The sequence below is a fragment of the Agelaius phoeniceus genome, chromosome 12, assembly GCF_051311805.1.
Source record: "Agelaius phoeniceus isolate bAgePho1 chromosome 12, bAgePho1.hap1, whole genome shotgun sequence".
Lineage (NCBI taxonomy): Eukaryota > Metazoa > Chordata > Aves > Passeriformes > Icteridae > Agelaius > Agelaius phoeniceus.
Genome location: NC_135276.1, coordinates 11,096,381 through 11,124,266, shown reverse-complemented (window position 1 = coordinate 11,124,266; position 27,886 = coordinate 11,096,381). Strand labels below are relative to the sequence as shown.

At 40.6% G+C, this 27,886-nt stretch overlaps 2 protein-coding genes across 3 annotated transcripts in view; one reads left to right on the top strand and one right to left on the bottom strand.

Annotated features, from left to right (window-relative positions):
- Positions 1-1,596: 1,596 nt before the first annotated feature.
- Positions 1,597-27,024, bottom strand: LOC143695081 (uncharacterized). Its single transcript, XM_077184950.1, has 4 exons — positions 26,729-27,024; positions 24,093-24,120; positions 11,853-11,940; positions 1,597-7,022 (listed from the first exon to the last, which is right to left on the bottom strand). Exons 1-4 carry the CDS (start codon positions 26,756-26,758, stop codon positions 6,764-6,766), a joined length of 405 nt encoding a protein of 134 aa, XP_077041065.1. The 5' UTR covers positions 26,759-27,024; the 3' UTR covers positions 1,597-6,763.
- The window catches only part of TOX3 (TOX high mobility group box family member 3), a 74,834-nt gene continuing 73,847 nt past the window's right edge, over positions 26,900-27,886 (top strand). The window contains exon 1 of one of the 2 annotated variants that reach the window (XM_077184949.1): positions 26,900-27,563. In XM_077184949.1, coding sequence (XP_077041064.1) covers positions 27,462-27,563 — 102 coding nt within the window. In that variant the 5' untranslated portion in view covers positions 26,900-27,461. The remainder of the gene's footprint in view (positions 27,564-27,886) is intronic. The other variant, XM_054640880.2, reaches the window with a different exon arrangement.

Below are 27,886 nucleotides of genomic sequence, written 5' to 3'. Positions count from 1 at the left end.
GAGCTAAGCTGGTCCAAATATTTTTCCTGACTCAAATCAATTAAGAATATTGTGTTTCATTGTGTACTTATAAATGCAGCTAGAGTCTCCCTCTAGAGAGTGTACACATTAGAAGAGACAATTTTTGGAGGGCAAGAAATTACTAGCATAGTGTTGAAAAGTGTTTCTATTCTGTGAAACATAGAAAATGTATTCATTTTTATTATCTACAGTAATTATACATTGCATTGCTCAGCTTGTTGTGTACCTACTTGTTTTATGTCCTTATAGTAAGTCATGTTTCTATATAATAGATTGTAATTTTCTACTGGTCAAGATAAGAAAACAACACAGGGAGTGTAATAATATATATATATATATAAACAAAAAATAATATTTTATCATACCACAACATTTTTATTCACTTATTTTTTAAAGGAATCAGTGTTGGGGTGAGAGAAACCTATCTTGTATTATTTTAAAATCTATTTCACATGCATTTGAGCAGTGGAGTTAAAGTAATCCTCATACTGACTTGCATACATACAGGCAGAAAGTATTTAACAGGAGCATTACTGCTAATTTCTTTTGTGATTTTAATTAATTAATGTCAGTTCATCTGTGCACAGACGACATCCTGGGTTGGGTTCATAAGAGTCTGTGAATCCATTGCCTTCAGGTGAGACACAGCAATAAGCACAAGCTGAAACTTGTTCTTTGAACTGGATTACACCCAAGTGTAGGCTTATTTCTATCTATGTTGGTTTGGGCCCTCTCCGCATTTTTTGTGTTCTCTTTCTTAAAAAAAGTGAAAAATCTTACCCAGATTGTAGGGAAAAGCTTCTAAATACAATGTAAATAAACACCTGAAAGAAAGAAATCTGTGATACAGTTCATAGCTGTTTATCTTTGAGTGAAAGACAAGAATTGAAGGGTGCTGTCCTTGCTTTTTTGTTCCTCTGGAAGAAGCATAATAGGAGAAGGTGAGTCATGAGTATCTTACAGGAAACATGCAGCTCAGTAGTACATTCTGTTTGGCCTACTGAAATTGTACTGTTAGGAAAATTCCTCTACATTGGCAGTGAAAGGTCTAAAAATACTTTTCCAGCCCCTAAATGATCAACTGTGTGTGTGTAAATGATCACCAGTGTAGCTTTTAGGCTGAAAAGTTGTGACATAGATGTAAAAATGACTTCCATGGAGCACTCAAAAGACAAACAATCTTTCTAATGTCATTGGGGGTTGCAGATTATTTGCTGAATTAAAATGAAAACACTTTCGCACACAAAGAACACAGAATTTCATCACATGCATATATCTTGAACGAGCTGTTGAAAAGGAAGATATTTACTGGAATTCAGAAAGAATTTTCTTGAATCCTTTTGGTGATAATAGGCCCTCTTTCTCTCTGCATCACTCAGCAGCTGTCAGCACTGAAAACGTGGGCCTAAAACTTTCACATGGAGTTTTCTCCATTATATTACTATTTTTTAAGAACAACAAATAATGTTTTTTGTTGAATCTAAAGAAGAATTTTGTTTTGACTGTAGAATGTGGTTCTGGAGAGGAACAGCAAGTATTACCCAGTGAATCATACTTTTCAAACAAAAAGCAGCATACAGGAAAAGATCAAGGTTTATTATGCTTCACTTACTATCAAAGAAAAATGTAATGGCAGATGCAATGTTAGCAAATTCATGGTGCTCTCTTCACTTTTCCACAGCAGATGAATGACTGTAATTGATGCACTGGTCAGATAGATGAAAACAAAATAACATTTGTCTTTGACAGATCAAGGATTCACCTGCTTTCTTTTAAGAGAAAAACATGAAAGCTGGAATGAAGTTTTATTGGAAGTGATGCATTTTCATTGTCAGCAAAAGGCAAGTGAGTGCTGGAGAGACAGAAGGTAAGCTCAATGTTCATATTTAATATTTTATTGCTAAAAGGCATGGATTTTTTTCTGAGTAATTTATAATTCTAAGAGCAAGATTGAGCAGGACCCTGTGTTTAGCAACAAGTGAGGAGGCCAAATGGTTTTTCAAAACTTATTGTGTGCAACAAAGCCACTTCACTGCTCAGAATACCTCAGAGTGTGCACTATGGACTCAGCAATATGGAAAATAACCAGAAAGTCCTCCTTCTACCATCTTTTCTCCTTCTTGCTGGTTGGTATTTTCCTTTATGATGTACCTAATGATTCCTTTTGGTTTTTTGAGGGGTGCTTGTCAATATGGTTAAAATATTCTGGAAAGCCAAAGGTTATCTTTGTACCCTTAGGGTAGATGACCACATTGACATAGGTAGACAAGATCATTGGTAGACATGCCTCCCTCCCCACCCCCATTGTACTGTCCCTTAAAACTATGTGAAACAAGCAGAAGATATAGCTAGTGGTTTTATAAATATAATTTTATCCAAAAATTCCCAGTTCAGAGGACTTGCAGAAAAACCCCACTATTTAAGTCAATATCTATTATTCTCCCCCCCCCAAAAATTAGGGTGCTTCAGAAAAAGAAAGGACAAGGTTTTGTTCTGCTGCCATGCTATCTAAAGTGCATGGCCTTTGCAATAAAGAAATCCAGTATATAAAACAACTTTTCAAATGAAAGCTGAATAAACAGTATTGTGTTTAATTTGCAAACTATTAAATTTGTGATAATGCTATTTAAACATTGTGGTTCTCTACTGTACTTATCTGATGTAATTCTTTCTTTGCATACAACCATGTCCTTCCAATATGAGCTGTCACATCTCTGATAAAATGGAGTTGAGAGTCATGACAAAAGCAGGAACATCTGGGAAATGAGAGCAGAAAAGCTGAGTGTCAGATAGCAATCAATGGATCACTTATGGCAATTATGCTTAGGAAATTAAGGTAGTGCAGATGATGCAATTTGCACATGACCAGGCTGGTGAAGGGAGTCAACTCTGCTCCCCTTAGGTGGTTCTGGAGATGCCTGTGCAGATGTCTGTCCTGGAAATGCCACACGTGCAGGAGAAGCTGTCAGCTCCCTGAGGAGCCACCCACCTCAGCTGAGGCAGAGCAGGGTGAATGCCCCCTGGCAGTGCCATCCAGTAGGACAGTCTGGGTAAGCCACACTCTAAAGAAATGAGAGAAATGAAACATGAATTGTAAAGCACAGAGAAGCTCCCCTTCCACTCAGTTTAAGCTTCCTGGCTCAGTCCAATCTTGACACCTCTCCAGTGACACGACACTTACTCTGTTTTGCCAGTCTGTCCTTTCCCATTTATCCAAGTGTTTTTGACTTTTTTTTGTCATTTCAACTTAGCCCATTTTCCTTCTCTACATTTTCTAGTGCAATTAGTTCACTGACTTTGCTGCCTTCCCTTTCACATCATGTCAACTAATCACTTGTCTATATTTCTCTTGCCTCAGCTGGGCACATTTCTCTTATGCAACAATTCAGCTTTAAGCTTCCCCTCCTCTTTGTGCTGCCCCCATTATTATTTATTAATGCTTTGCACAACTCTTCACCAAGAACTTTGACTTATCTTAAAGACTTTCAATAATTAAGCCCCACAATAAGCCTATAAAGGATGCAATTATATTATCTATTTACCAGATGGCTAACCAGGAACAGACAGAAGTTAGCTAAATTGCCCTGGGTTAAAAGTTGGAGAAAGACAGCACTGGGAATAGAATCCAGTGTTAGTTGAGTTTCTCTGCCAAAAGCTTGTAGTACTACAAAGTGTGTATACCAGCTGTTGGGGAATCACTGTGCTGGCCCAGAATTGTCCTGCTCTAGCTAAGAGCTTAAGATCTATTATTGAATAGATTTTCAAACTCAGTCCTTGCCCTTTTCTTTCCTAAGGGGACAACAGAAACATCTGAACTTGTAAACGTAAAATGAAACTCTGCTGATGTTTTCCCACCTCTTCTGTCGTAGCTCTGTAACTGAGTGAGGTCTATGGATAGCTGTTTTTTTTTTTTAATCATGTGTATTGTCAACAAAACACTCTGAAAAAGAGAATGTCATTGTTTTTCTGTCTATCAATCATTCTGTTTGTCACAGTGTGAGCCAGTCAGACAGCCTGCCCATAGCACCAAAAAGCCATGCTGGATTTGTTATCTCTGTGGCCAACCATCTGGACTACATACTGAATTCTCTGTCACCATCAAACAGAGGAATCACACTTTGTAAATAGTGACTTTAGGGATTTTTTTCCAGAGCTACTTATTTGGTGAGGCTGGCAAATTCTAATCAGTTCTTCTAAGTTTAGGTCTTGATGTCCATGTTCATCCTATTGTCACGTGTATGATCTTTGATATGTAGAATATTGAACAGAATAAAGCCTATGGACTATTCCAGATGCAGGGTTTGCTGTATATTTATGAAAGCATTGACATGGTGCTCTATTTTCATGAAGTATTTTAGGATCATTTTAAGTCTTTGGGATCATTTAAAGTGTTACAATGGAGACTTGCAGTCCTTTCATGATCCTTTCACTGATCTTGAAATCTTATTTTAAATTAGACATGACCAATTTTCATGCTGGGAATTAATCTACAAAGAATGATTCTTATGATGGACATATGATTACTGATTCTCTGCTGCCACAGCTGTGGCCAGAGTGTGATCTCTTCTAAAAAGTTGGTCCCATTCCCCATGGAGGGAGAGCTGTTGTACAAAATATTGTCATTAAGGTTGTAAACACGAAGAAATATGTTTTGGTCATTTTGCCTTGAACTACCTATGGGTTCCTGGAAGCTTTCCAGTGTGAATGGTGAGGGCAGCAGTCTCCAGTTATTCTCAGTACAGTTCCAGATCTTCAGGCATGTGTGTATTCCAGTGCCCAAGGTGATGCCTTCCAGTTGGACTAGTTACAGCATCCTGCATAAACCCACTGGAGCTGCAGAAAATCTTTAAGGGCCATTTGAGATTTTGTCATAAGGAAGATTAAATGCTGAAGTCTAGATTGGCCTTTCTACTTTGGGGAGGAAAAAAAGCCCATCCATATGAAATTGTGCTCATTACTGAGGAAAATAAATTCTTGTCTGTCAAGCAAACTGCTAGGCTTTAGAAATGGTTAGACTTGCACATCAATTACTAGGGAAAAACAACACCTGTGTACACTAATTACTTATTTAATGGAAGGTTTTCAGATATAGGGTCAAATTCTCCACTTGCATCAGTTGCATGCCACAGAAATGTCATTTTTGTCAATGGAAAACCCCACTGATTTACACTGGTAGGTGTTAGAGTAAATCAGGTGAATGAGATGTTATGGTGCACAAGAGGAGTGTCATTGTAATAAATAACATCTTTAACTTTTAAATGTATGCTTTATATATTCTTACACGATTGATGTCCCTTTAATACTGTTTGAGTTAATTTGAGTGCAGTTTTGTTTAGTCTTTGTCTCATGTTTGTTGACTTTTTAGTCTCCTTGCTATGTCAAAAACATTTCGATGCTATAAATAAGAGCATGGATTAAATACATCCTTTGTGACAAGCAATGTGCAGTGCATTCACTTCTTTCTTCTAGAAGATAGATTATCTTTTTCATTATTTTGAAACTGCACTCTTCCAGTATTCTGAAGATCAGTAGAAGTACATTTAAACTCAGTTATGGAAAAATGATGTTATATATATTTTTTTTTCTGCTTGTGACAGATGTGTGCTTGCACCTGAAAATATCCACACTCATACAAAGTACAATTTTAAGAAGTTGCAGAATCCATGACTGTGGTTTTATTTACTACAGGAGCTGTGTAAGATGCTGTAGTACAAGAGCTTGTGCTATAATGGGATTGTGTATGATTCATAGGTTAAATCAATTAGGTTTAAAGTATTCCCTCTGGCTAAAGAGGTGGGTGTACAAAGGATCAGACTGAGGAGGTCATCATGCATCAGCTGTAGCTCCCTGTGCCTGGCACTCGAGGAGCTGTGTCCTTATTCCCAAGCATTCTGAAACATGTCTGATGTCCTGGCAGGTATCTTTATGGTTATATGGGTATGGCCAAACCTCTTACAGGTGTAAGTTAACTTGAGTGAAACTGTGTGTTTGCATTAAGGGAAAATTTAATGGGTGGTGTGCACTGCACCCACAGCAAAGGGAGACTGATGGAGTATAGTACAGTTCACTTAAATAAAATCAAGAAACATAAGGAAACATCAAGGGCAGTTAGCCATACAGTCTAGGTGCACACAGAAGACATCATTGTATATTTTCAAGTTGTATATTTTCACCAAATATCCCATTGAGCCGGTGATCTGCAGACAGGAGTAAGACAGGATGAGTCTTTCCTTGTGTAACTGTCCTAGGGCTCAGAAAGTCCAGTGACTGTGAAGTCTAGTCTGATCTCAGGCAATTCTATTTTATATTTGTCTTCATTATTGAGCACGCTTCATATTCTCTTCCTCGGCTCACTGCAGCTTCATTGCTTCATTTCATGTATCAGGAAGCCGGACAAAGCTCAACTGGCAGCAGGATTTAGACTTTTATTAAGTCAGATAGAAATCATCTCACTCAGTAATCTGGAAAGATGGTGAGAAGTCGTGAGTTTGGCAGGATGGTCCTTTTTAATTACTGCAGATTTCTGATCTACATTTCCCTGCAGTTTAGCATATTGTTGTGAACTTGCAATGTGAGTGTCAAACTCCCCTCTAGTGGTTGCTACACAGAGAATAAACATTGATTTAGCTTGATGACAAGTATTTAACTTTGGACAGAAAAAGATGACAATTCATATGAGATTCTGATGGTTGTACATAGTGAAATTTATTTATTTGTCTTTCTTCCTCCTTTAATGATTTAGTTACTTCACATGTTGAAATACTGTAATTAAAACATGATTCATTGTCAAAGCAAACAAACAAACACAAACAAACAAAAAGAATGATGGCATTATGCTCTGCAAAATGCGAATGTGCCACCTATTGGTGATGCCTCTGCACTTCCTGATTGCTCTCCAGCAGGTCGGTGGCAAGGTCACCACGAACAATGCCAGTTGTCCCAAACCACACAACGGGGCTGCACACAGCTCTCTGCCTGCTTGTATTAATGCAGGACTAGTGCTGCAATAATATAAAAGCAAGAATTGAGCAGTAAGTGTGAAATAAAGAACTGAGTGTTAAAAATGTGCAAAGAATAGAGTGACTCATTAAGTGTCATTATGATTAAAGAGTTCCATTTCTTGCTAACAGAGTTCTCAGCAGCAGATTGTGAAACCAGAAATACACTCTGCAAGGCAGAAGTTTTTTGCTATGTGTGAAGAGGAAAGATATGGTGAACTTGTATGTTTCTCAGCCATCTGAGCTGTAAATTTGCACCTCTACAATCCTCTCAGAGAATCTGTTAATAACTTTTTGGAAGCTATTCTGCTTGAATCCTATAAGGCAGTAAGATTGGATCCTGCCTGCACAGGGTCCATGCATGGAAAGGAAGAAGCCTCAGGACATCTGACACTGTAAACTCTGTTGTGAAAGTTTTGTTTCCCAGTTTTCAAAAGCAGCCTTCATTCATTCTTTATGCATATTCAGAATTGTATTTCTGCTGAATAAATATTTCCCACAGGTACCTCTGTTCTTCAGCAAGTGCCAGTGATTAAACCGGTCTATGCAGAAGTGAAAACTGTATTTTAAATCTGTGGTCCTTCTAATCTGATTTTTCTTATAGTTTATATAGCAGTTACCAATTGTTCCACTCTCCAGGATAGTACTCACTCACTGCTTATAGTACAGTGTCATCTCTACTTCACTTCATTTAGTAGAAAAACAAAAATCAATGTTATTAGTTTCCTCAGTCTAAAACCAGCCAAACTGCTATTTAGTAAAAAATTTTGGAATGAATTTTTGCACATAATCTTCTCTATTGCATAGTTTTAGTGATAGTTTGGTGCAGTTTTTGTGCTTTGTCTTTTTTTTTCTCTTTTTTTTTGTTAGTGGCACAGCTTAGTGATAGGACAGAGTCAGCCCTGACTGGCTGCAATAAGCTAAGCACTGGTGTGTGACATTAAATGTACACACTAGAATGTAAGATGTCATTGGAAACAAAACCAGTTCTGGAGAGATAAGGTAATGAGTGCTAGCATACAGCAAGCACAATTAAAGTACACCACAGTGTAATATTTGACTAATCATCTAAAAATATTGGTTCTCCTTAAACTTGAGATTTGCCAGAATCACAAAACAACCCAGCAGCCTAGATAAAAGTCAGAATGAAGAATCAAAAAACCACATTTGAAAATATGGGGTGTGTTGTTATGCCCATAAAGATTGTAAAGCAATAGCTGTGTCAGGCCCTCTTAAAAATAATACACTTTCATCTTATGTCTTAATGTAAGAGCTTCTTTTGGAGCAGATGTTCTGGGAGTGCTCCCTCCCTTCTGCAATGACAGAAGCACAGCAATGCTCCTAGAGAGGTTTACCTTTCAGAGCTGACAAGTGTTAAAAGAAAATGGGGGGTGCGAACAGGTTTATAATCTACATCACAGATATGTGGGAAAGGGTTTTAAAATACACTGTGTAAGGAAGAGGAGAAAAATCAGACACATTAAATAAAGTCTATATAAATAGTAACAGTGAAGTCATACAATGATCTTTAGCAAAATAAGCCCCACTAAAGCAGGCCATGAGCAGTGAGAGCTGCTATTTCTTATGGGATGCAGTGATAAAGAAATTACATACTTATTTGAGAGGAACATAAATAAAGATTAATAGGTTAATGAGTTATTTTCCTTTCATTACTATACTATTGTACTTTATTATAATTGCTTTGCACTCATTTAATTAAATTTGAACTAGGGCCAACACAAGATAATTTGTTTTCCCTGTACTAAACAATGAGTATGCAGATTGGAAGTACTGAAGCAGTAATCAGCCCTCTGTTTGCAACACTTTTCTACTCTGAGTAGACATTATAATTGATAATTTGATTGTTGCAGCACTCTGTGCAATATATTTTAAAGCAACATTAACATAATGGAAATTATGTTGTGTGCCTAATCCAAGCTTTTCACTGTGTAAGTATATGAATCCCATTCTGTAATGAATTAGGGCACTATCCACCAAACATGCATTCAACCTTTACACGCCTCATTTTGGAACAGAGCTATCTCCTTCTAGTCTCCAGTCAATGTCTTCTCTATCAAGTTATATCACTGAAGTTGTACACAAAAAGAGCTAAAACAGCTAAGCTAAGCATTTCAATGAAGGCTGATTTGTTCTGAAATAAATCTTTCATTAAAACTAAGTAGGTTTTTTATAGTCCCTGTATAATTTTTGCATTATTTCCAAGGAAGGTGTTTATCCTGTCCATTAGATTTTATCTTTCCATTGTCTCTTTCCACCTTCTGAGAACCCCACTAGCAAAACAATGATGTGACTGAGAAGCTGAGGTAGGACTTTTCAATGCCTGTAATATAAACAAAAGCTACCTCATTATATTTTTATATATATTGAACTTAGGAAACAAAGCTTTTTTTTTTTTTTTCACGTTCTGCAAGAATGAGAGAAAAGACTGAGGTTCTGTTTGATCTTTCCTTATCCCAATCACATGCCCACCATGCAGTTTTAATGCATTCCTTCCTGCTGCCCACAGTCCCTGCAGAGGAGCTGGTGTCTGCATCTCCTGGCCTGATGAAGTCCTGAGGGTGGTGGGACAGTCCTGAGCCCTTGTGTGCCATCTCAGCAGTCACCAAGGGTACCTTGCCTTTCAAGGTTGGGCCATGAAAAAGAAGTAGGAAAGCGTAGTGAAGTGTGCTGGCTTATAAAACTCTGCCAACTTTAACTTTATTTGTTTTCTGACAAAATAAGAGTGGTTTTGCTTGCGTAAATATTTGAGTCACCTCCCTTAATATTTACCTGAAGTGTCCCTGTACTAGAAAGGTGAGTTGTGGGGTTGTAAAATAAGTTCAACTTGTTTGAGAAAAGTGTTGTAGAGGAGAGTATTTCACTTACTGTCTTTTAGAACTGAGCTTGCAAAGTCTCCTATGGTGTTCCTTATGCAAGGAATCCTACTGAAAATAATCATGATTAGTATTTTAGAGAAGTCATGATGAGCTTAACTGTGCTGCTCACTGGAGAGCAGTGCTAATGAGTGTGGAGAGGCACAGGTTGTCTGCACAGACTTTTGTTCTCCACCATGTTTCCAAAGGAAGTTTTTGAAGGAGGTAGGAAGCCTGACTGACAGGCTTGACTTCCCTTTTTTTCTCTTCTAGTGTATAAATCCATTTCCTTCTGCTGACAATTCTTTAACATCATTATAAAGCCTAATATATTAGGAGAGAGGCCACTATAATACTCCTGGAACTGAGAGAAAATTAGAACTACAGGAAAAATGAATGGTGTTACAGATATTCAAAAAGGTGTCAGAGAGTGCTCCTTGCATCACCACCCAGCTCTAAAACCACTGATCCTCTGAGAGGTTCTCTCTGTCTGTCACTATGGTGTGACCCTACGTGCTTCCACTTTTATTGTTTTGGGATTTCTGTGCTTTTCCAGCCATGTTACAGGACCTTGAGGAACCCAGCCTCAGAATTCCTCTCTTACATATGAGTTTTCACCAAATAGGTCCCCAAGATGTGTTTGGGGTCCAGCAGTAATGAGGTGGATTTGTGTGCATGAAAGGAGATGGAGCTGCTGCCCATGGTGAGGCACCACGGTGTGTTGGGAAGGACTGGGACTGCAGGATCCCTGCTGGAAATCAGCGTGGAGGGAGCTCCTCTCAGCCTCTTCAGGGCTTCTCTCCTGCACTTCATAGCACAGAGACAGAAGCCTTTTGTAACTTGTCTACCATGAGGCCTAACCAAAGTCCCCTGAGTCTTAATAAAGGTTGCAGTCATCCTCAGTGTGTTCAGTTTTGCAATAAAGGTTGGTGCATTTCAATAACTTTTGAGTTTTCCAGAAATAGGCTTTGCCTGAGCAAAGAGACACGGGGTCCATGACAGACAGGGCATCATTTAGTGTTCATATCAAGGATTGGTGGGATTTTTCCACACCACCTTAGAATCTGTTACGGTGGATTATGCCTTCAGAAAAACTAATTTATAATGTCTCAAGTAGAAAGTGGATCATAAGTGCTCTGTCTTTTTAACAAAGCCACTGCTGTCAGCCCATAAGGCAAATCCAGGGAGGCTTCTGTTTTCCATTTACTGTACTTTTCAATTGATTGGTCAGTGGTGTGTATCCTTTTTCAGTTTCTTTATTCCCTCTCTTTCAGACTTGGGATATCATTGCCTGAAATCCTGAGGGTAACATTATAGATTTCTTTTTATTTCACACAGAGACCTTTAAACACACAACATGCCTGAGTTGCCCCTCTATCTAGCTTTCAATCAGTCTGGGTGTGTAACTCAAATCACACATTGAATGCTATAATATTGCTTCTTTGCACAATTTAAAAGCTTGGACTAAAAAGGGAACAACCCTTTTCATAGGTGTGCATAATAAATATAGCATGACTAGAGATGTAAGAACAGGAGAATATTTTGATATGAGGTGTTTTAACTGAGCTAGGTTTATAGTGAAATTGAAAAGTGCAAGAAGAAAGAAAAGCTCTGAAAAGCATGAGGGGATCATGGAAGGGTATGGATGGAAAATAAAATAGGAGATTTTCAAAGCTGAAGTTTAGTAGCTAGAGAATTCTACCTGCCATCCAGTGTGGATATTTATTTGGGATAAATAAAATAGCAGTTGAGACTTGAAATGCATATATCAATCATCTGTAAGATAAAGCAGGTGGGGAAGATTGAAAGATTACAGAACAAAGGGGAAAGTGTAAGTAAAAGGAAGAAAATAAAAGAAGTCTGTGTGAAGGCTAAGATAAATAAGAGATTTTCTGAATACACAAGAAATGAGGTCACTGGAGAATGCAGTTGAGTTTGAGACATTGCAAAGGTAGCCTACCTTTGGTTGAAAGAAATATATTTTTCAGATGTTAAATTCTTTGAGTCAGTTTTCTCAATGAAGATAAGGATAATACCAAGAAGAGACACTGAAACAGAAAAAGGAATGAATGTAGACTCTGAGTACTGACAAAAATTAGCACTTTAAAAATCAACCTAGAATTCTGGGAGAAACTGAAACGCTCAAGAGGAGACATGAACATGCTGACCATGGTATTGGAAATAGTGCCTGGCTGGAAATGCCTGAAGGCTTGAAGTACAGTCCTGGATGGTGATTTCTTGGCAGACTTCAAGTTATGACATGCAGTTTGGATAGTCTGTGGATACAAGAGAATAGTTCTGTACAAAGCAGTTTCCACTACCCTTGTGTACTATGGGCTTTTTTCAAGTTTACAACAGAGAGAAGGGCACCCAAATGAGACCAAGGTGAGGTTGATGTGGAGGAGCCATATTCTCACTCCTTTTGAGTGAGGGTATTTAAACACAATGAACTTAGGAGGATAGGAAAGACCATGAGCTTGTAATCAGGTAAAGAATGTATAAGATGCTTTCAGAGAGAGCCCAGACCAATGGAGAGCAGGAAGAGTGAACAGTTCTCAGTGGCAAAACAAAACAAAAAGTAAAGAAAAAAAAAAGAACAGCAAAAAGAATCAGTTCATCAAGGTGTGAAATGCAAATACAGAGGTTTCATGCAGCCTGATACTGATGAGGCATGACAGTAACATCGTAATGCTCAAAAGACTGGTTTTAATTATCTTTTTAAAAAGTTATTGTATGATCAAAAAAGGTTCAAAACCACTGCTAGTATGGTACAAGGGCAGAGAGACCTTAGTTATTTGTTTAAGTTAGAGAAAGCAGGTCCATAGAGCAGAGGAAATTAGGAGGTCATCTCATTGAGTCAGAGATAATTCAGAGGGGAATAGGCAGGATAAATGCTACCAGGTTAGTTGAACTCTTTTGAGATGCAAGAACAAAGGAGATGAACTAAGAGAAATCAATGGCCACTGTATTTATTGGGAATTCCTTAGCCAAACTGGGAGCAATTGCATGTATAAAATATTTCACTAATGGCAGCAAGAGAAAGAAACAACTGAAGCAATAATTTAAAGGGCTAGTGTATTCTAAGGTTTTAAAAACATAGACATTTAATGTTAGCATTTACAATGAGCTATTTTCTTTGCAAATAATTATATATAATCTTTTTGCAAGGCAGCTCTATTGCAGTAAATAATAACACAAGGCCAAAACCCTTCAAAATAGAAATTTTAATTTAGAGGTGGATCTAACTCTGGTTATTGGAATTTTTCCTACAGTGATTCCCCAACAGCACAAGTAAATTGTGTGTTGAAAGAGGGAGTAAACACTACTTTACTATATATACTTCTACCATGTCTACCATTTATCTTGTTTGAAAACAAGTACAACAGAAGGGATTGTGTCATCAGAGGAGTGACTTGATTTTTGGGTTTGGCTGGGTTTTTCTATTTGTGTTTGTTTTTTGTTTTTTTTACATTAATTTAAATTTACATCTCTGCAGAAGAGTACACAAATGCACAGACCACACACACATATATTTTTTTGTATATATATTTATATATTTGTATATATAGTATCAAAACCCAGAAATTTTCATGCTGTAGTTCTGAAGTAAACTTCTGAGAGCCCTTCAGGGACTGGTGCTTCCCAAGACCCTCCCTGTTTAACAAGGAGCTCCCCTCTTCTGTAGCATACTTCATGGAAAAGTGCTAACTGAAATGGGGGGTAGAAGGGACACAGGATTTTCTTTTGCCAGAGACAAATGAACTTCTGTTCAAATGTAAAAATGCAGAATTCTGTCTGTACATGGACTAACAGGTGCTATATTTTGTTATATTAGGAGTCCATCAAAGGCTGAGATGAAGCTGTTACATTCTGTCTGGAAACGGGAGCCTTTCCACCAGGGTGCTGATGGATCATCAGACTCACTCTATCAAAGAGAAAAATTAATCTGCACTAAATGAGGCTCAGGTATGAGGCCAGACCACTTCTACTCACCAGCAGTGACCGCCTCTACAGAAGCTGTCAGCAGAGGTCCCTATGGTCTGCAGAAACCTGGAGCTTCCCTTTTCTTCCCAGGATGTGAGGATGGACAAATGTAAGTGAAGAGTAAAAGATGAAGCACATTGAAGGGTGGAGAGTGGTGCATGCTTGTGAATATTGAATTGCTGTATGTTGAAGCAGTTAGGAACATTAATTACTCTGGATTTTAAGTATTAGAAGGGGAACATGCACTATATATGTACTTCTAGGATGAGTGCCTGAGAAATTAACATATATCTGCATAACCCTAAAAAACCCCTATAGATTCAGAACCATTCCTGGAATTTTCCTAGTTTGTGTTTTGCTTTGCTAGGCACATAGAAAAAGGATTTTCCCTTCTCCTTCTCAGGCAAAGTGGGTTCCAAAGTGGTTCAAATCCTGGTAATCCAGCCTGAAGAATGAAATATTCCTGAAAAGAGGGGCTATGCTGTCTGAAGAACAGATCTCTGCCAGGGCTGCTGCTCTTACAGGCACATCCAGGCTGGCTGTAAATGAGGTTGTTCAGGCAGTAATGTAGCCACAGCAGCTCAGAGCTGCACAGGGCACGCTGTTTACCCAGTTTTTCAGCCATGGAACAACATTCACATCAGTGAATGCAGTGGAGACATAGCCAGAATAAGAATGTGATTTATTCTTTCAATGTGAGAAGCAGCTATATGTTCAACAAAGGCTTTCCTTAGACTAATGGCCAAAGTAGGCCCCAGTGCAGCTCCTCTATAGACTGAGAAGAAAGGATTGTTTGTTGAGGCCCAACTGTCCCCAAAACCCAGTCTGCTGAGTGGATTCTGTCATGTATGAGTTCTCTGCCCGCTCCATTGTCACGGGTGTTTCCGTGAGCCTGCCATGCACGGCATAACTGGGAATTTACTGCAGCACTTGCTGATAGAGCAAATAATTCAAAGTCCTGTCACAGCTTGGAAAGAACAGATGACTACTACAGAACAGTTTAATATATATAAGATATTGTTTGCCAGTAGAATACAGGACAATGTGATTTTTCTATAGATCCTCTCATTCTCAAGGAATGGCAAAGCATTTAATGAAGGAATGAGTTAGAGTTGTGGTTGTTCAGTCCAGAGCAATGGCTGGTTTAGCCTTTCAGTGCAAAATCATTATGTGCTCAGCAGTAGCTCACAGAGCCATGGCCAGTAAGGGCTGTCGTGCTGAGACAGGGACACTGGCCCTGACACTCTCTTTGTCCCCTCGAGCTGTCTGTGGTGTTGCTTGCTCTCTCCTTGGATGGCTACCAGAGGAAGAAAGAAGGAAACTTTTTTTAATTCTGAGGTTTTCCCCAGTGCCAATGACAATAACTTTGGCCATGTGGTGCCTTTAATTGTGCATTGCAAGAGCTGCAGTTTGGTGAGCCCTGGTTTTTGTGTAGGAACTCTGCTCTTCACAACTATTTTCTTGGTCAGCATGTGCCTCCTGTATTCTTGGGAAAAAAATATACAGTCTCCTGCTCCAGTGTGGGTAGCTACCCTTCCTGAACTGGTGAAACAGCCAAGGAGCAAAACTACACCATTTGCTTTCCAGGGAGGCTTGACTTCAGCTGAATTTCAAAGGCAGTTACACATGTGCTTCATGTAAACTAATGCTCCTGAAAATTGCTGCTTTTGAAACCCAATTTATAATATCACTCATTTTGGGTGCTACTCATTTCAAGCCTTTTGAAGTGCTGTTTTTATTTGCATATCTCTAGCACTGATTTTTGGATGTCACACTGCTGTGTTCTTTGTCTTTCTTAGTATTTGGTTTAGGTTGTCATTACAGAAAAGATCACTCCTCCCAGCAGTGAGGTCTGTCTCACCAGGTATTGAAGGACATTCAAGGATGTGGTGCAGAGCAAATGGTTGTGCTTGCACAACCAGCCTGCATGTTAAAACTGCACATTAGCATGGTTTTGGTGCTTGCACAATTTGCAGTAAACTTGGCTGGAACTGTAGGGTAGAAGTCATTGCTCTAAAATAAAGGTGATCAGCTGAAGAAGGCACTGTTAGTCTGTGTGTAAGTCATGCTCTAAGCATGAGCCCTGTTAATGGATCCCCAGCTCTGCTCTCCCTTTTCCTCCCTTGCACACCATACAGTGGAGGATCAGCACAGATCCACAGCCCCTCTCCAGCCTGGGCATTTGTTGGGCCACTTGTGGAGCCCCAGAGCAGGACAGGGATTGTGACTTCATGCTCCACAAATGCAGAATTTCTTCTGGTTGGGCTCAGCTCTCAGAACCTGTTTGTCATGCAGGTTTGCTCAGATGGGGCTTATTATACAGGGCCTCACAGCTCAGTGTTTACACAAGTGAGTGCTCTGGTTTCAATCTGTGCAGACAAATACAGATTCACTAAGAAGATGGTACCCCAAAGGTACCTGATTCAACCAAACTCTTCAACACATCCCTATCTTCAGCCAGGTGGAGTATTTAGATTTAATGATACACACATTTGGACAAAAGCACAAGCTACTCATGAGACTACATGAGCAGGAGAGGCTGTGTTGATCAGCTCTTTTTCTGCTGGAAATGATTCATTCAGGCCACACTTTTACTGTAAAAGTTTGGGAGCAGGAGTGAATCATGCCAAGAGCTTAAGGGGCTGGAGTGGCTCCATCTGATGCAGAATGATGGAAGAAGGGTGAGAGGGTGGGGAAGAGAAGGGCCACTGCCCCCTCATGCTCCTGGTCCTGCATGAGGTGACTTCTGCTGCTCCTGCTGCTGCTCTCCTGTGTGTGAGAGTGATTTCCCAGCACCTCTCGGTGACTGTCATGCCTCCTGTGGCCCTGCACAGGTGGCTGGGTGTGTCCCTGGGCTGTGTCTGTGTCCCTGGGCTGTGTCCCTGGGCTGTGTCTGTGTCCCTGGGCTGTGCCCATCACCCTGGGCACTGCAGGGACAGCTGCCCCATCCCATCAATGCCCTCTGGGCAAAAGAGGAACTTGCAGAGTTGAGGCTGTGATTGCTGGGAAGGGTGTTGCTGCACCTCAGCAGCTGGATGGATGCCATTGAAAGTGACAGAAGGGGAGGAAAACCCACAAAACAAGTTTTGGAAAAATCTTTATCAAACAATACCTGTTGTGGGAACTGCTTTCAGTGAGATGCAAACCCATTTTCCTCTCATTTCTGCAACGGTTCTGAGCTGCTTCATTAATAACAGACTTGTTTGGGAGACTGACAAGATGGGAACCAGCACTGTAATTACACACTGCTCTTTTTGTGAGGACTGCCATGAAAACAATGCTGTGTTCTCATTTTCTCCAAAGACAAGCAGGGAAACAAATTTCTAACACCTTGCCCTCCGTTGCAGCTGGACACAGTTCCAGACTGACATGAATCAATTAAAAGTAATAATGTAACCCATAGAAACATTATTCACCAAGCTTCATACAAAAGAAAGCATTTCTACTTGCCTAATTAAGGGATGAGAAAAAAGTATATATTTTTGGCAGTAGTTGTGGAGTTACTTTGCTTTTTTTTTCAAAAGTCAGACCATCATAGAACAAAATATTAACAAAAGAAAAATGTTTCCTTTCCCTGGAGTTGGCTAATTAAAAACTTTCTCCCTCATCAATTCACTGAACAGGGAAGGAGACATTTTGTGGCTTTTTAGCACCTGGAATGCCATATTTATTTTTCAATTGAAAAACTGTATTACAGTGAACTGCCATACACAGAGCTTACCTGGATTCTCTAAATAAAGCAGTGATAATCTTTATCATTGCTCTCTTGACTTTGTTTCAACATTCTTTTTAATGCAAATTTCCTAATCTAACTTGTAAAACATTTAATATTTAGAATATACTCCTTTAAGATCCATCAAAAGAGGCAAAGCTGCACAACAATGCCTGGTGCTGGAGCATTGTGAGCCTGCTACAAAGGAATGAGGTGATTCTTTCTTTCAGGTCAGGAGGTCAGGCTTCACTGCATTAATTTTGCTGAGTCTCTTTGTTATTTATAACAAACAAGGTCATTTATTTTCATTTCCTTGTTTCTAATTGCATGCATCTCCTTTGGAGTATGAACTCGGTAAACAGGTGGCTGAAATGCTGGGGAAAATACTTGAAGCAGTTCCAGAAAAAGGGCATGTCCCACACTGGTAAAGCAATTTGATGAGTTAGAGATTTAGTCATAGCAGGATGTGCACCTGCTTGAAAGCAAACACACTTCTCTTTGGCACACACAGATACATGCAAATTAAAAGAGATTATTTCACTCTGAATGGTGGGTTGATATTTGATCAAATTTAACACTGTATATTTTAAATAAAGCCTTGGTGTATATTAGTGAAATACAATCTCTTTTCAGCTGCTTTTGATTTTTTTTTTCAACTTCTCTTTGAGTATTACAAATGAATGATATTTCTTCACTAGCTGAGCCTACAAAAAGAGTATGTCTCTGGAGGAGAACTTTATCAGTGGATCTTTATGATGAGAACTACCTACATGCACTGAAAAAAATGGGATAATGAAAAGCTAGGATGTTTGACTGACAAGGAATAAACCAGATCTTAAATTTTTATACTAAAATGAATTCCCACAAATTAAAGGGCATTCATTGGAGTGATAGCAGTATGTCTTTTTAATCCTGTAAACCCCACGTTTCCAGGCAGCCCAAATGGAACTCCTAAATATATTCATGGGCAGCTTTTGCATAGGTAGTTATTGAATTTGCATTTCAAAATACTGGCACTGTAGGGCTAAATCTGCGGCTGCTTTGTCCTGAAAGATGAGACACACTGTGGACTACCTTGATTTTAGGGGTATTTGAGAATATAGCAGGAAGCAGTGATTGTCTGGCATGACTGAGCTTCTGTTGTTGGTGGTTGAGAACAAGTCCAGGGCTGAATCCATAAAGGGAAACAGAGAGAGATTTCTCAGCACGGTTTCCCAGTTCCCCAGAGGATGGGAGGCACCATGGCCGTGTCCACAGGCTCTGCTCTGAGCTTTGGAGCTTCAGAAATCTCTGAGCAGGGGGAGAGCGTGGGAGGAAGGCTGGAGAGAAGGATGTGCATCCCAAGAGACAACTGCTTTGTCTCTTTTCCAAGATAGGGCATGGAGGGGCTGTTTGGAGGAGGCTCTGCAAGGGACATGTATCCTCTGGCTTAAATTGTCCTTTTCTGCACAGTATTTCCAAATAGTGGGGCAGGGAAGGCAATTTGGTTGTAAGGACTATGCTACAGCTTTCATTGTTTAAGATGCATTCTGTAGCCTTTCTATGAGAAGATTGCTGTCCTGGGCTTTTCTTTCCATGCATATAAAAACATAATTTGCAATTTCAGGGAGACAATATCATTAAATGGTATGTTGGAAGAAAGAAAATATTTTTTTATCTCTAAAATCGATAAAAATCCAAATCCTTTCTTTAGCAAAATATTTGTTTCTTGAATGTAATTATAAATGTCATTGTACATTCTTCCTGACTTCAATGCTTATCTTGAGGAGTTCAGTGAAAATAAATTGTTTTCATGAAAGCAGAGAAGCCATTTGATAAACACACTGTCTCAGAAAATTGTTCCTGAAGCAGAGGTCGTTCTCTCACTTTAAAAGAAAGAGAATATGTTTTAGAAAACAAGCCAGGCAGCAGAAAAAGCATTTTTTGTTTCAGACAATTCATTTTAAAAAGCAATGTGTAAATCACATGGAAAATTCTGCATTGATTATTTTGACTGCTGTAGAACCCTGGAATAAATGAAGTTGAAATAGACTTATATCAAAGAACATTGCATTTAGTAGCAAGTCAGAGTGTTATTTTACTACTGGTTTTGGTTTTTTTTTAGATTTGGTTTTGTGATCAGATGTTTTATTAAATATTAGCCATTCATGAAAATGTGGACAGATTCTTTAAGACCAGCTTGGCACATACTATTTATGAGCTTCAGGAAATAGTCTTGAGAACTGGAATCTGTCCTTTCAACACTGAAAACCTGGCCCACTGAGGCATACAAAAAACCAAAACAAGCCACCAGCACCACCACCAAAGCCCCCCCAAAAACCAAACAAAACAAAAACCAAAAAAAACCCTCAACTCTGTAAGTGGACATAAGTCCTGAATGAAAGTATAGCAGTTCATTTAGAGATGTTATTGCAGTCCCTAATCACACCTTCAGAAATCTGTTTCTTAATTTCCAGTCTGATGAATTTATGTATGTGTCATGTGTCTATTACTAAGTCCCAAACTCTTTTGTACAAGTGCTTATAAAATAGTGCTTCATTTTTTTAATCCTCAGCTAGAATTATGCTGCTATTAATATCAGAGTTATTAATATGCTCTCAGAAGACTACATCATTAATTAGAAGACCTAAAGGATAACTAATGGGTCCTTTGGAAGACTACTCCCAGTTATTGTATGGATCTGATCTATCCAAATAAAGCAGTATGTGCAGAGCATTATTAATTTTTTTTTTAATATCTTCACATTCCCTAGCACTGGTCACTAATTATTTAATCCTCTAACCTGTGCTGGTAGATAGTTTGACATTAATACCATGGTAAGTCACTGTAACATTTGAAAGGGACACGATGACAGCAGCATTTTTAAATGATTCATTTTGTTTTTAAGGCATGACTGTCAAACTACACACTGCTTTTACCTTGTACCTTGGCTGTGTCTCATCAAGTCCTTCATTGGCTTCCAGGAGATGACCAAGAGCCCATCCCTTCCACGGCCACCAACAAAGGATGTGCATTGTGGTCACTGGGGATGGACAGAGCCACCTGCCCAGCCCTGGGGAGCCACTGCTGCTCACCTTGCCCCAGGCAGCTCTCCAGGGTGAGTATGCCCTTGAGATGGGCATTGCTGAATTAAACTCACAGAATGTCAGAAAGACATTGATCACTCCAGAAACATCCCCACATGGTTCTCTGGGTGCTGTATATTGCAATGTGTGCACCTGAAATATATCAGAGGTCGTATGTGGATATTTCAAACCATTGCCTAAAAGAACATTGGATGAAATGAAAACTGAGAAAGATGCATGAGTGAATTTGTTGCAGATACAAGGATTAAATGTAACCTTTCTCACCTGGAAAAATTCTTCAGTATATCTCACTAAGACTTTTTATTAAAATATTTCTTTCAGTAATTAGATTTGGTTCTACTGTAAAATGAAAGTTTCTGCCTATCACATTCCTCTAGACTCACAGAGAAACTTAGAGAAGAATTTGGATTGTTTATGATGAGCATATTTTTCTTTCTGTAGACATGGTCCTTGTAAATTCCCTGTAAAATGTAGATGCCAGTGGCTTTTTTTCCCCCTCATAATAGTTCCAGCAGTTTAAATTCAACAGCAGTTTAAATTCAACAAATGTATGAATGTGGAGAGAGCTGGAGGAGAAAACCAGAAACATACCACACAGCTTTATATCAACAGATGATACAAATTATATATATGTACATGTAATTATATATATCTATGTGTGTGTATATATGTATATATAACCATACACAGCACCATCTCTAACCCAGTTTTCCTGTCTTGCTTTAAAATAACATCCCTGGAAGAAAGGAATACACTGCATTAATTTCTTAGTTTCAGTTAAAACTTTTAGTTTTTAATGCCAATCTAGAAGTGACAGTGTTCCAGTCATTGTTCTCCTAAAGAAGTGAATTTTCATATTACTGGACAGTTCCTTTACTGTTTTCAGTGCTGCAATCAGTTTGTTTTTCAACATGGTCTTTATCCCACAATAACTGTGTACTAGTATGTGAGGATACTGTAACACTGCAGTCAATAGCAACAGGATATTCCCTCTGCCAAAAAGTAATTCTATATTGTCCATTACACACAGGTTATTTTGGAAGGTTATGGAATACTTTCTTTAAAGCAGCAGAAACCTTTTTGCTGTAACATAGTTCAACAGTATTGATGGTTGTCTCTGCTCTCTAAACAACTCAAATATCTGGTTTTCTGGTAGAATTGAAATATTGTATGTGATTTGAAGTGGTAAAATACTTCAGGTAAGGTAAGAGACCTCAGCAACCCACAGAAGCATCAAAGAGGCACATGTAAATCTTTGAAAAGTTTAATAATATTTTATTCCCAGTTTCACAAAGTAATGTATTTCCTGATTTGGGCCTGAAAGAATTTTCACAACCCAAAAACTTGCAGTTGTGATTTTTTTTTCCCTCCTTGCAACAATCTATACTTGTATTTTGAAATAATGATTTGTATTTTAAAGGAATAACTGTAGTTTTAAAATAATCCTTGGATCTGCAGTACTCTAGATGTGGCAACTGGGACAATGAGAAGGTAAGTGATCATCTGGCAGGCAAGCACTAAACTCCAGCTCCCTCAGTTGTTTGGCTTCTCTGATCTGTTGGCTGAAATTCCCTCCTTTACTGCAGGAAACATAGTCAGTGACTAATAAGTGTCTATTGATCTCTGCTTGAGATACTTGCTAAGAGATGTAGATATCAATGAATATTTGATCTGAGTTAATGTGAGTAACAAAAGTATTTTCTTTATTGCCTCACTTATACAGGATATTCATGCATGTGTGATCGCTTCTAAATGCCATCTGACTCTACCACCTGATGAGAAGGGGGCTTCAGTGGGATAAATTCTAATGAATTAATATGCTATTAATTGTACTTTTTCTTAGCCAGAAGTTAGTAGTGTAGTTGCTGCTTTGAAGGGTTAATCAAAATATCATTGATTCTCAGCAGCTTTACTTGATAAGTAGAATATAGGTCTCATTCAAAACTCATTGCAGTCAATTAAAGGGACTTTCTATTGATTTCAGGAGGCTTTAGACTCTTTTCTAAATCAGACCTGCTTGGTGCTCTTTCTTTTCTCCTTCTGTATTCTACCCTTTTTGTTTTGTGCCCTTCCATCCTCCACATGTGCTCTGGGGGGAAGGAGCTAAGTCAGTCTTAACAGGCGACACCAGAGATGTCCTGTTCTTCCCTTTCCCCTTGTTCCTCCCAGTTCTTACAGAAGCCAAAAGACAGTGTAGGAGACTGGAGGAATAGTGGGTCATAGGATGAATATTTAGCTTTCTCCTTCTTTCTTCTTCCTTCCTCTTCTTAAAGCTGAACCAAAAATTTCCAGTAAGTACCTTGTTGTGTCTGGATAGGTTAAAGTTTGAAGAGTTAAAAGAAGTTTGTAAAGTGCCTTACTTCATCTGGATGCTTTAAAATTTGCCAAATTTCAAATTTATTCTACTTAAGAGTTCTAAAGTTTGTGGGTAAAAGCTGTTATTGAACCTCCTGAGAATTTGGGCGTTTTTCCCATGCACTGCCCTGGGTAAATCCATCTACTTTCCCCTAAGTCTGTGGAGAAGGCAGAGGTGCAAGTGAATGTCAGCTCTTTGTAATGTTGGCTCTGCATTGTAAAACTAGAGCAGAGAGCTTCACTCCAGCCTTGGCTCCTTCCATCCCTTCTCCCTCACTTCTTTCCTGCCCTTCCATCCCTTCTCCTTCATTCTCCTGCCCCTCCCATGCTTTGTCAGCAGGAGGGAGCTGTGTGATCAGAGACAGGGGGGCTGCTGAGGTGTGGTGCTTGGGGAGGACCTGGCTGCCTGCCTGAGAATTTGGGTGTTGAGAGATCTGCTCTGTTCACTCTCACCTCTGAGGCTCCTTCCTGACCCTGTGGTTTGCTGGAGTAAATCTTCCAGTGCCTTTCCTACTGAGCCTCAGATAATATTTCCATGTTGCTGAACTGACACAGGGTTTGCAAAGGCTCTAAGGATGCAAAGTTTGGCCTGGCATGGGAAAAAAAAAATAAAAAAAAAAGGGTTGCAAGGCTTGTGTGGGAATCAGCCAGGCTTGGAACATTCATATTTACCTGTGCAAGTTGAAAGGTTTCTGGGCAGCAGTGAGAATTTGTGCAGGCACACTTTCAAGTCTCTATATGACTGATTCACTCAATACAATTTCTGTTCTTACATTAGAAAAGCAGTTTGAGTGTTCTTAATGGCTTTTAAAATTGAATTGTGATGATGAGTCAGAAGAAAGTATAGCTGAAGATGGAACAGAGTCACCATTTGTGTGTTGGTTCCTGAATCATAATTGTTGGCATCAGTAGGCATACATTCAAACCTTTATGAAACAAGGCTTTTTGAAAAGTTTCTTTGAAATTGAGGCTGCCCAGGACCAGGGAAATTACTGGAGTACTCCACTTACTGTAGATAGATACCTGCTTTTATTAAACCAGCAGGGAAAAAAAGAATACTTACTTAAAATTGCAAATACTTCATTCTCCATCTACTCTGAAAGAAAAAAAAAAAGATAAAAGTGGACTTTCAAAGCCATAGTTTTACCAAAGGACCTTTAAGAGAATGGCTTGAGAGAAGAATTTGTTGGACTCCTTTCAAGCATCATGTACAGAAGTTTATAAATACTTTGGCTCACTTTTCATCTTTAAGGTACTCCTGAGATAAATGCATTTAAATGCATTGTAATAAAAACCATGTAATGACGTCATGAATATGCATTAAAAGTATAGCAGAGATTACTCAAGTTTACTTATTTAATATACTGCATTGAAGAGGTGTTGAGAAAGAAAAACACACACTTGCATAATTCTTTAGTTTCTTTTTAGTACAATTCTCTCTGGTATAGTATCACATAAACCATAATATTTTATTTAAAAAGAAAAATAAATTAGCATATATATGCCAGTTTCTCTTCTGCTTTTCTTTAGATCACTAATTCATTTCACTGCAAAAGACTTACTTTGGGCATTAGGTAGAAGTGACAAAAGTAGCTTGTACTCAGGAATGGTAAGTCCTTTACTGTTGAAAATACTGAAGTTCTGCTATATTTTCATGATAGTATTAACAGAGAGTATTTCAAAACTTTTCACTAAATAATACTTTGGGGGTGTTTTGCCTAGCTTAAGGCTTTTTTTAAATTACTTTTTTTTTAATGCTGACTGAGTCTGTTCCAATTTACATTAAATTTCTGAGCCAGTGATGTCAAAACAGAGTATTTTGAGGTATTACTGTTGTGGGTATTACTTTCAGAAGGAACTGTGTTGCAAACAGCAGAATACTTAAAATCATTGCTATTTACATCACCATTATTTGCTCACGTGCTGACCCCAAGTCTCCAAACCAGTGGCAGCAGCTGCTGGAGCACCTGCAGTGCCTCCCACCTGCAGCCAGCCTGCAGCAGGGGCTGCTGCTCCAGCAGGGGACAGCACAGGTGAGCGGGGCTGTGCTGCCAGGCAGTGCCCAGGGCCGTGGATCACAGCTCTGCAGCCCTGCAGTGCCTCCTTGCAGTGCAGCAGCAGGACCAAAGCCAGCCTTGGAATCACTTGCTGTTCATTCCTCACTCATGTGATCTTCCTCCGAGTTCAGTGGAAATATGCTTTCAGATTTCATGAGAAGTGCAGAGAGCCAGAGCTAGACAGTGGGAAATAGCAGTGTTCATATAGCAGAGCAGTCCAGAACTTGTTCCTATACCTAAGAATCTGTTGAATGTAACGTGCACTTGGGTAGAATTCTACTTTTACTTTCAGCCTCAATTGAAAGATGTTTACTGTGCCTGTACACTACCACTTTTCCATCACTGTGTTGGAGGAATGCTCTGATGTGATGTTGCAGTCTGAAACAGTTTCATTGCCTTTTTCTGAACAATTTGTTTCTCTCAGGAGCATAAGTAATTTTTTGCCACTGATATGGGGTGTGCCTGTGTGAATATTCTGTGCTGTCTGTGCCTTAACCATTCCTCTCCTGGTAACAGAGTACATTTTGCAGTCTTTTGCCTTCGGTTAAAAACAGTTGCCATAATGAATATGAAATTGGATTAGGTATGTGACAGTGTATGCCTGTTATCTTTGCTATCGAGGCATTTACCCAGTCATTCATACACAGTTTTCTAGAAAGTTAAATTCTGAATACTCTATATAAATACAAATACGTATCTGTGTTATGTTTAATTCTGCTCTTAGTACAAAATACCATGCTAGAGATGTTTGCTTCAAAGTGTGATACTTCAGAACCAATATCCTGAATAAGGGTGATCTGGCATGTCCTATGCAACCAGGAGCTACTTGTGCCACCACAAATATTGAACATAAGATTTCTAGGAATGGAGTTGGGAAGATGTTCCTTTCTACATGATGTAGCTGTTTTACAGTTTGTTCCCAATGTTTTTAGACAGTGAAGAATCATGGCTGGAGATGAAGTATGGGGCACTAAGCTCCTGAAGCAGGCATTAGAAGTGGGACTGAGCATGGGCCCGAGGATGTCTGTCCTTCAGAGAAGGTCTTGCTGCTGTTGTACAGTTAAACCTTGTATACTTATGTTAGCATTGCTATTTTGCAGCTGAATGGAGGAATCTCCATCTGGGGCGTACTTTCAGCAGCATGAGAACTGCCCAGGAATCCACCCTGGACCCAAAAGGCAATCCTCTAATCCTCTCCCTGTCACTGGAGCCTTGACTCCAGGGCGTGTTTCCATTCCTCTTCCTTGCACCTTGTCTGCAGGGCTCAGGTTGTAAGGTTAGCTGGCCCTGTCTGCTTTAGTGTTTTCTCCAAAAGTTGTGGAACAGATTTTCAGATCAGCAAAGCTCCGTGCAAGGGAGCAGATACGGCTGGGCTGTGCCTACGACTGACAAAACAAATTTGGGTTATTAGCGGGTTGCTTTGACTCATCACCCGGAGACTTTGAGAGTGTGAGGAGGATTCTGTAAGCGAGGCAGGCTACTGTGGTTTAAAGTCTTGCTCCTGACAGCACGTTAGAAAAACCTCGTTTCTTCTGCTACCAACCTGACGCAGCAAGGCAGCGGTGTGAATCGATAAAGTGCATTATCCAAAAAAAAAAAAAAAAAGGGCGGAAAACTGGTGGAAGCGGTGAAAGTTACTCACCTGGAACCTTCCGGGAGCGAGGACAGCCATGGGCAGGGCCGCTGCCGGCCCCGCTCCGGCCCGGGCGGGGGGAGCGGCGGCGGGCGGGGCGGGGAGGGGCGCGGGCCCGGGAGCGCTGCCAGCGCGGCGCCGCTCGCTCGGCACTTGGCCCCGCAGCGCGCCCGCCCAGCGCAGCCCTGTTGCACCGAGCCCGGGGTAGCCGCCCCCTCCCCGGCAGCGCGGGGCGGCCGCGGCCCCGCCGTGCCCCGCTCCGCCGGCGGTGACGGTCCCCCCGCCTTTGTCGGGCGGCCGGTCCGTCCGTCAGTCCGTCCGCGCCGGGCGCGTGGCTCCTTTGTGTACGGCAGCTGCTCCTGAATGCGGAGGCAAAGCCCGTGGCTTGGCACTGAGCTTTTAAAAAACAACAGCCCTCCCTCCCTCCTTCCCTCTCCCCTGCCCTCCCTCCTTCCCTCCCCTCCCCTCCTCCCGCCGAGGTGGACGGGCATCCACCTGGGGTCCGCTGCCCACCTCTCCTCTCATCCTCCTCTCTTCTCCTCCTTGTTTACCTGCACTTTTCCGCCGCCTCTTCCCCCGCTGTCCCCGCCGCCCCCCGGTCCCCGCTCTCGGGCAGGCTCGGCGCCCCGCAGCTCCGCTCCCTCGGCGGTTCGCCCGTGCCCCTACCCCAGGGAAGGCACTTGAAGGTGGATCTATTAAACAAACCTCCCGGCGGTCTCTCCAAGTGGACCAAATCTCCAGCATGGATGTAAGATTTTACCCGGCTGCGGCGGGCAGCGCGCTCCCCGGAGACCCCTCCAACCTGGACTTTGCCCAGTGTTTGGGTTACTACAACTACAACAAGGTGATTATTCCCGCGGGTGTTAATTCCTCGTGCTGCTGCCCGGGGCTCCGTCGGGGCGGGGGGAGGCTCGGGGCTGGGGGATGCGCGGAGCCCGGGGCGGTGCGCCCGCCGCTCTCCGCGGGGCCGGGGGATGCCCAGCCCCGGAAAGTTGTGGTCGGCGGGGCCGGACGGCTCCTGCTGCCGCGGGGCTCGCCCCGGGGAGCCTGCTCTCTGGCCGGTGCTCGGGCGGTTCGGAGGGGTGCGAGCGGCAGACAGCCGGGAGGAGCTCGGGGGGGCGATGCTGCTCCCCGTGGCCGGCGAACAAAGGCGCGTCCCGAGCGCGC

Coding starts and splice junctions, on each gene's coding strand:
- LOC143695081 (XM_077184950.1), bottom strand. CDS start 26,758: ATGGCTGTCCTCGCTCCCGGAAGGTTCCAG. Junction 11,941..24,092: donor TGAAGTATTTGCAATTTTAA/GTAAGTATTCTT, acceptor TTTCTGTTTCAG/TGTCTCTTCTTGGTATTATC. Junction 7,023..11,852: donor TATATTTCTTTCAACCAAAG/GTAGGCTACCTT, acceptor ATATTATTGCAG/CACTAGTCCTGCATTAATAC.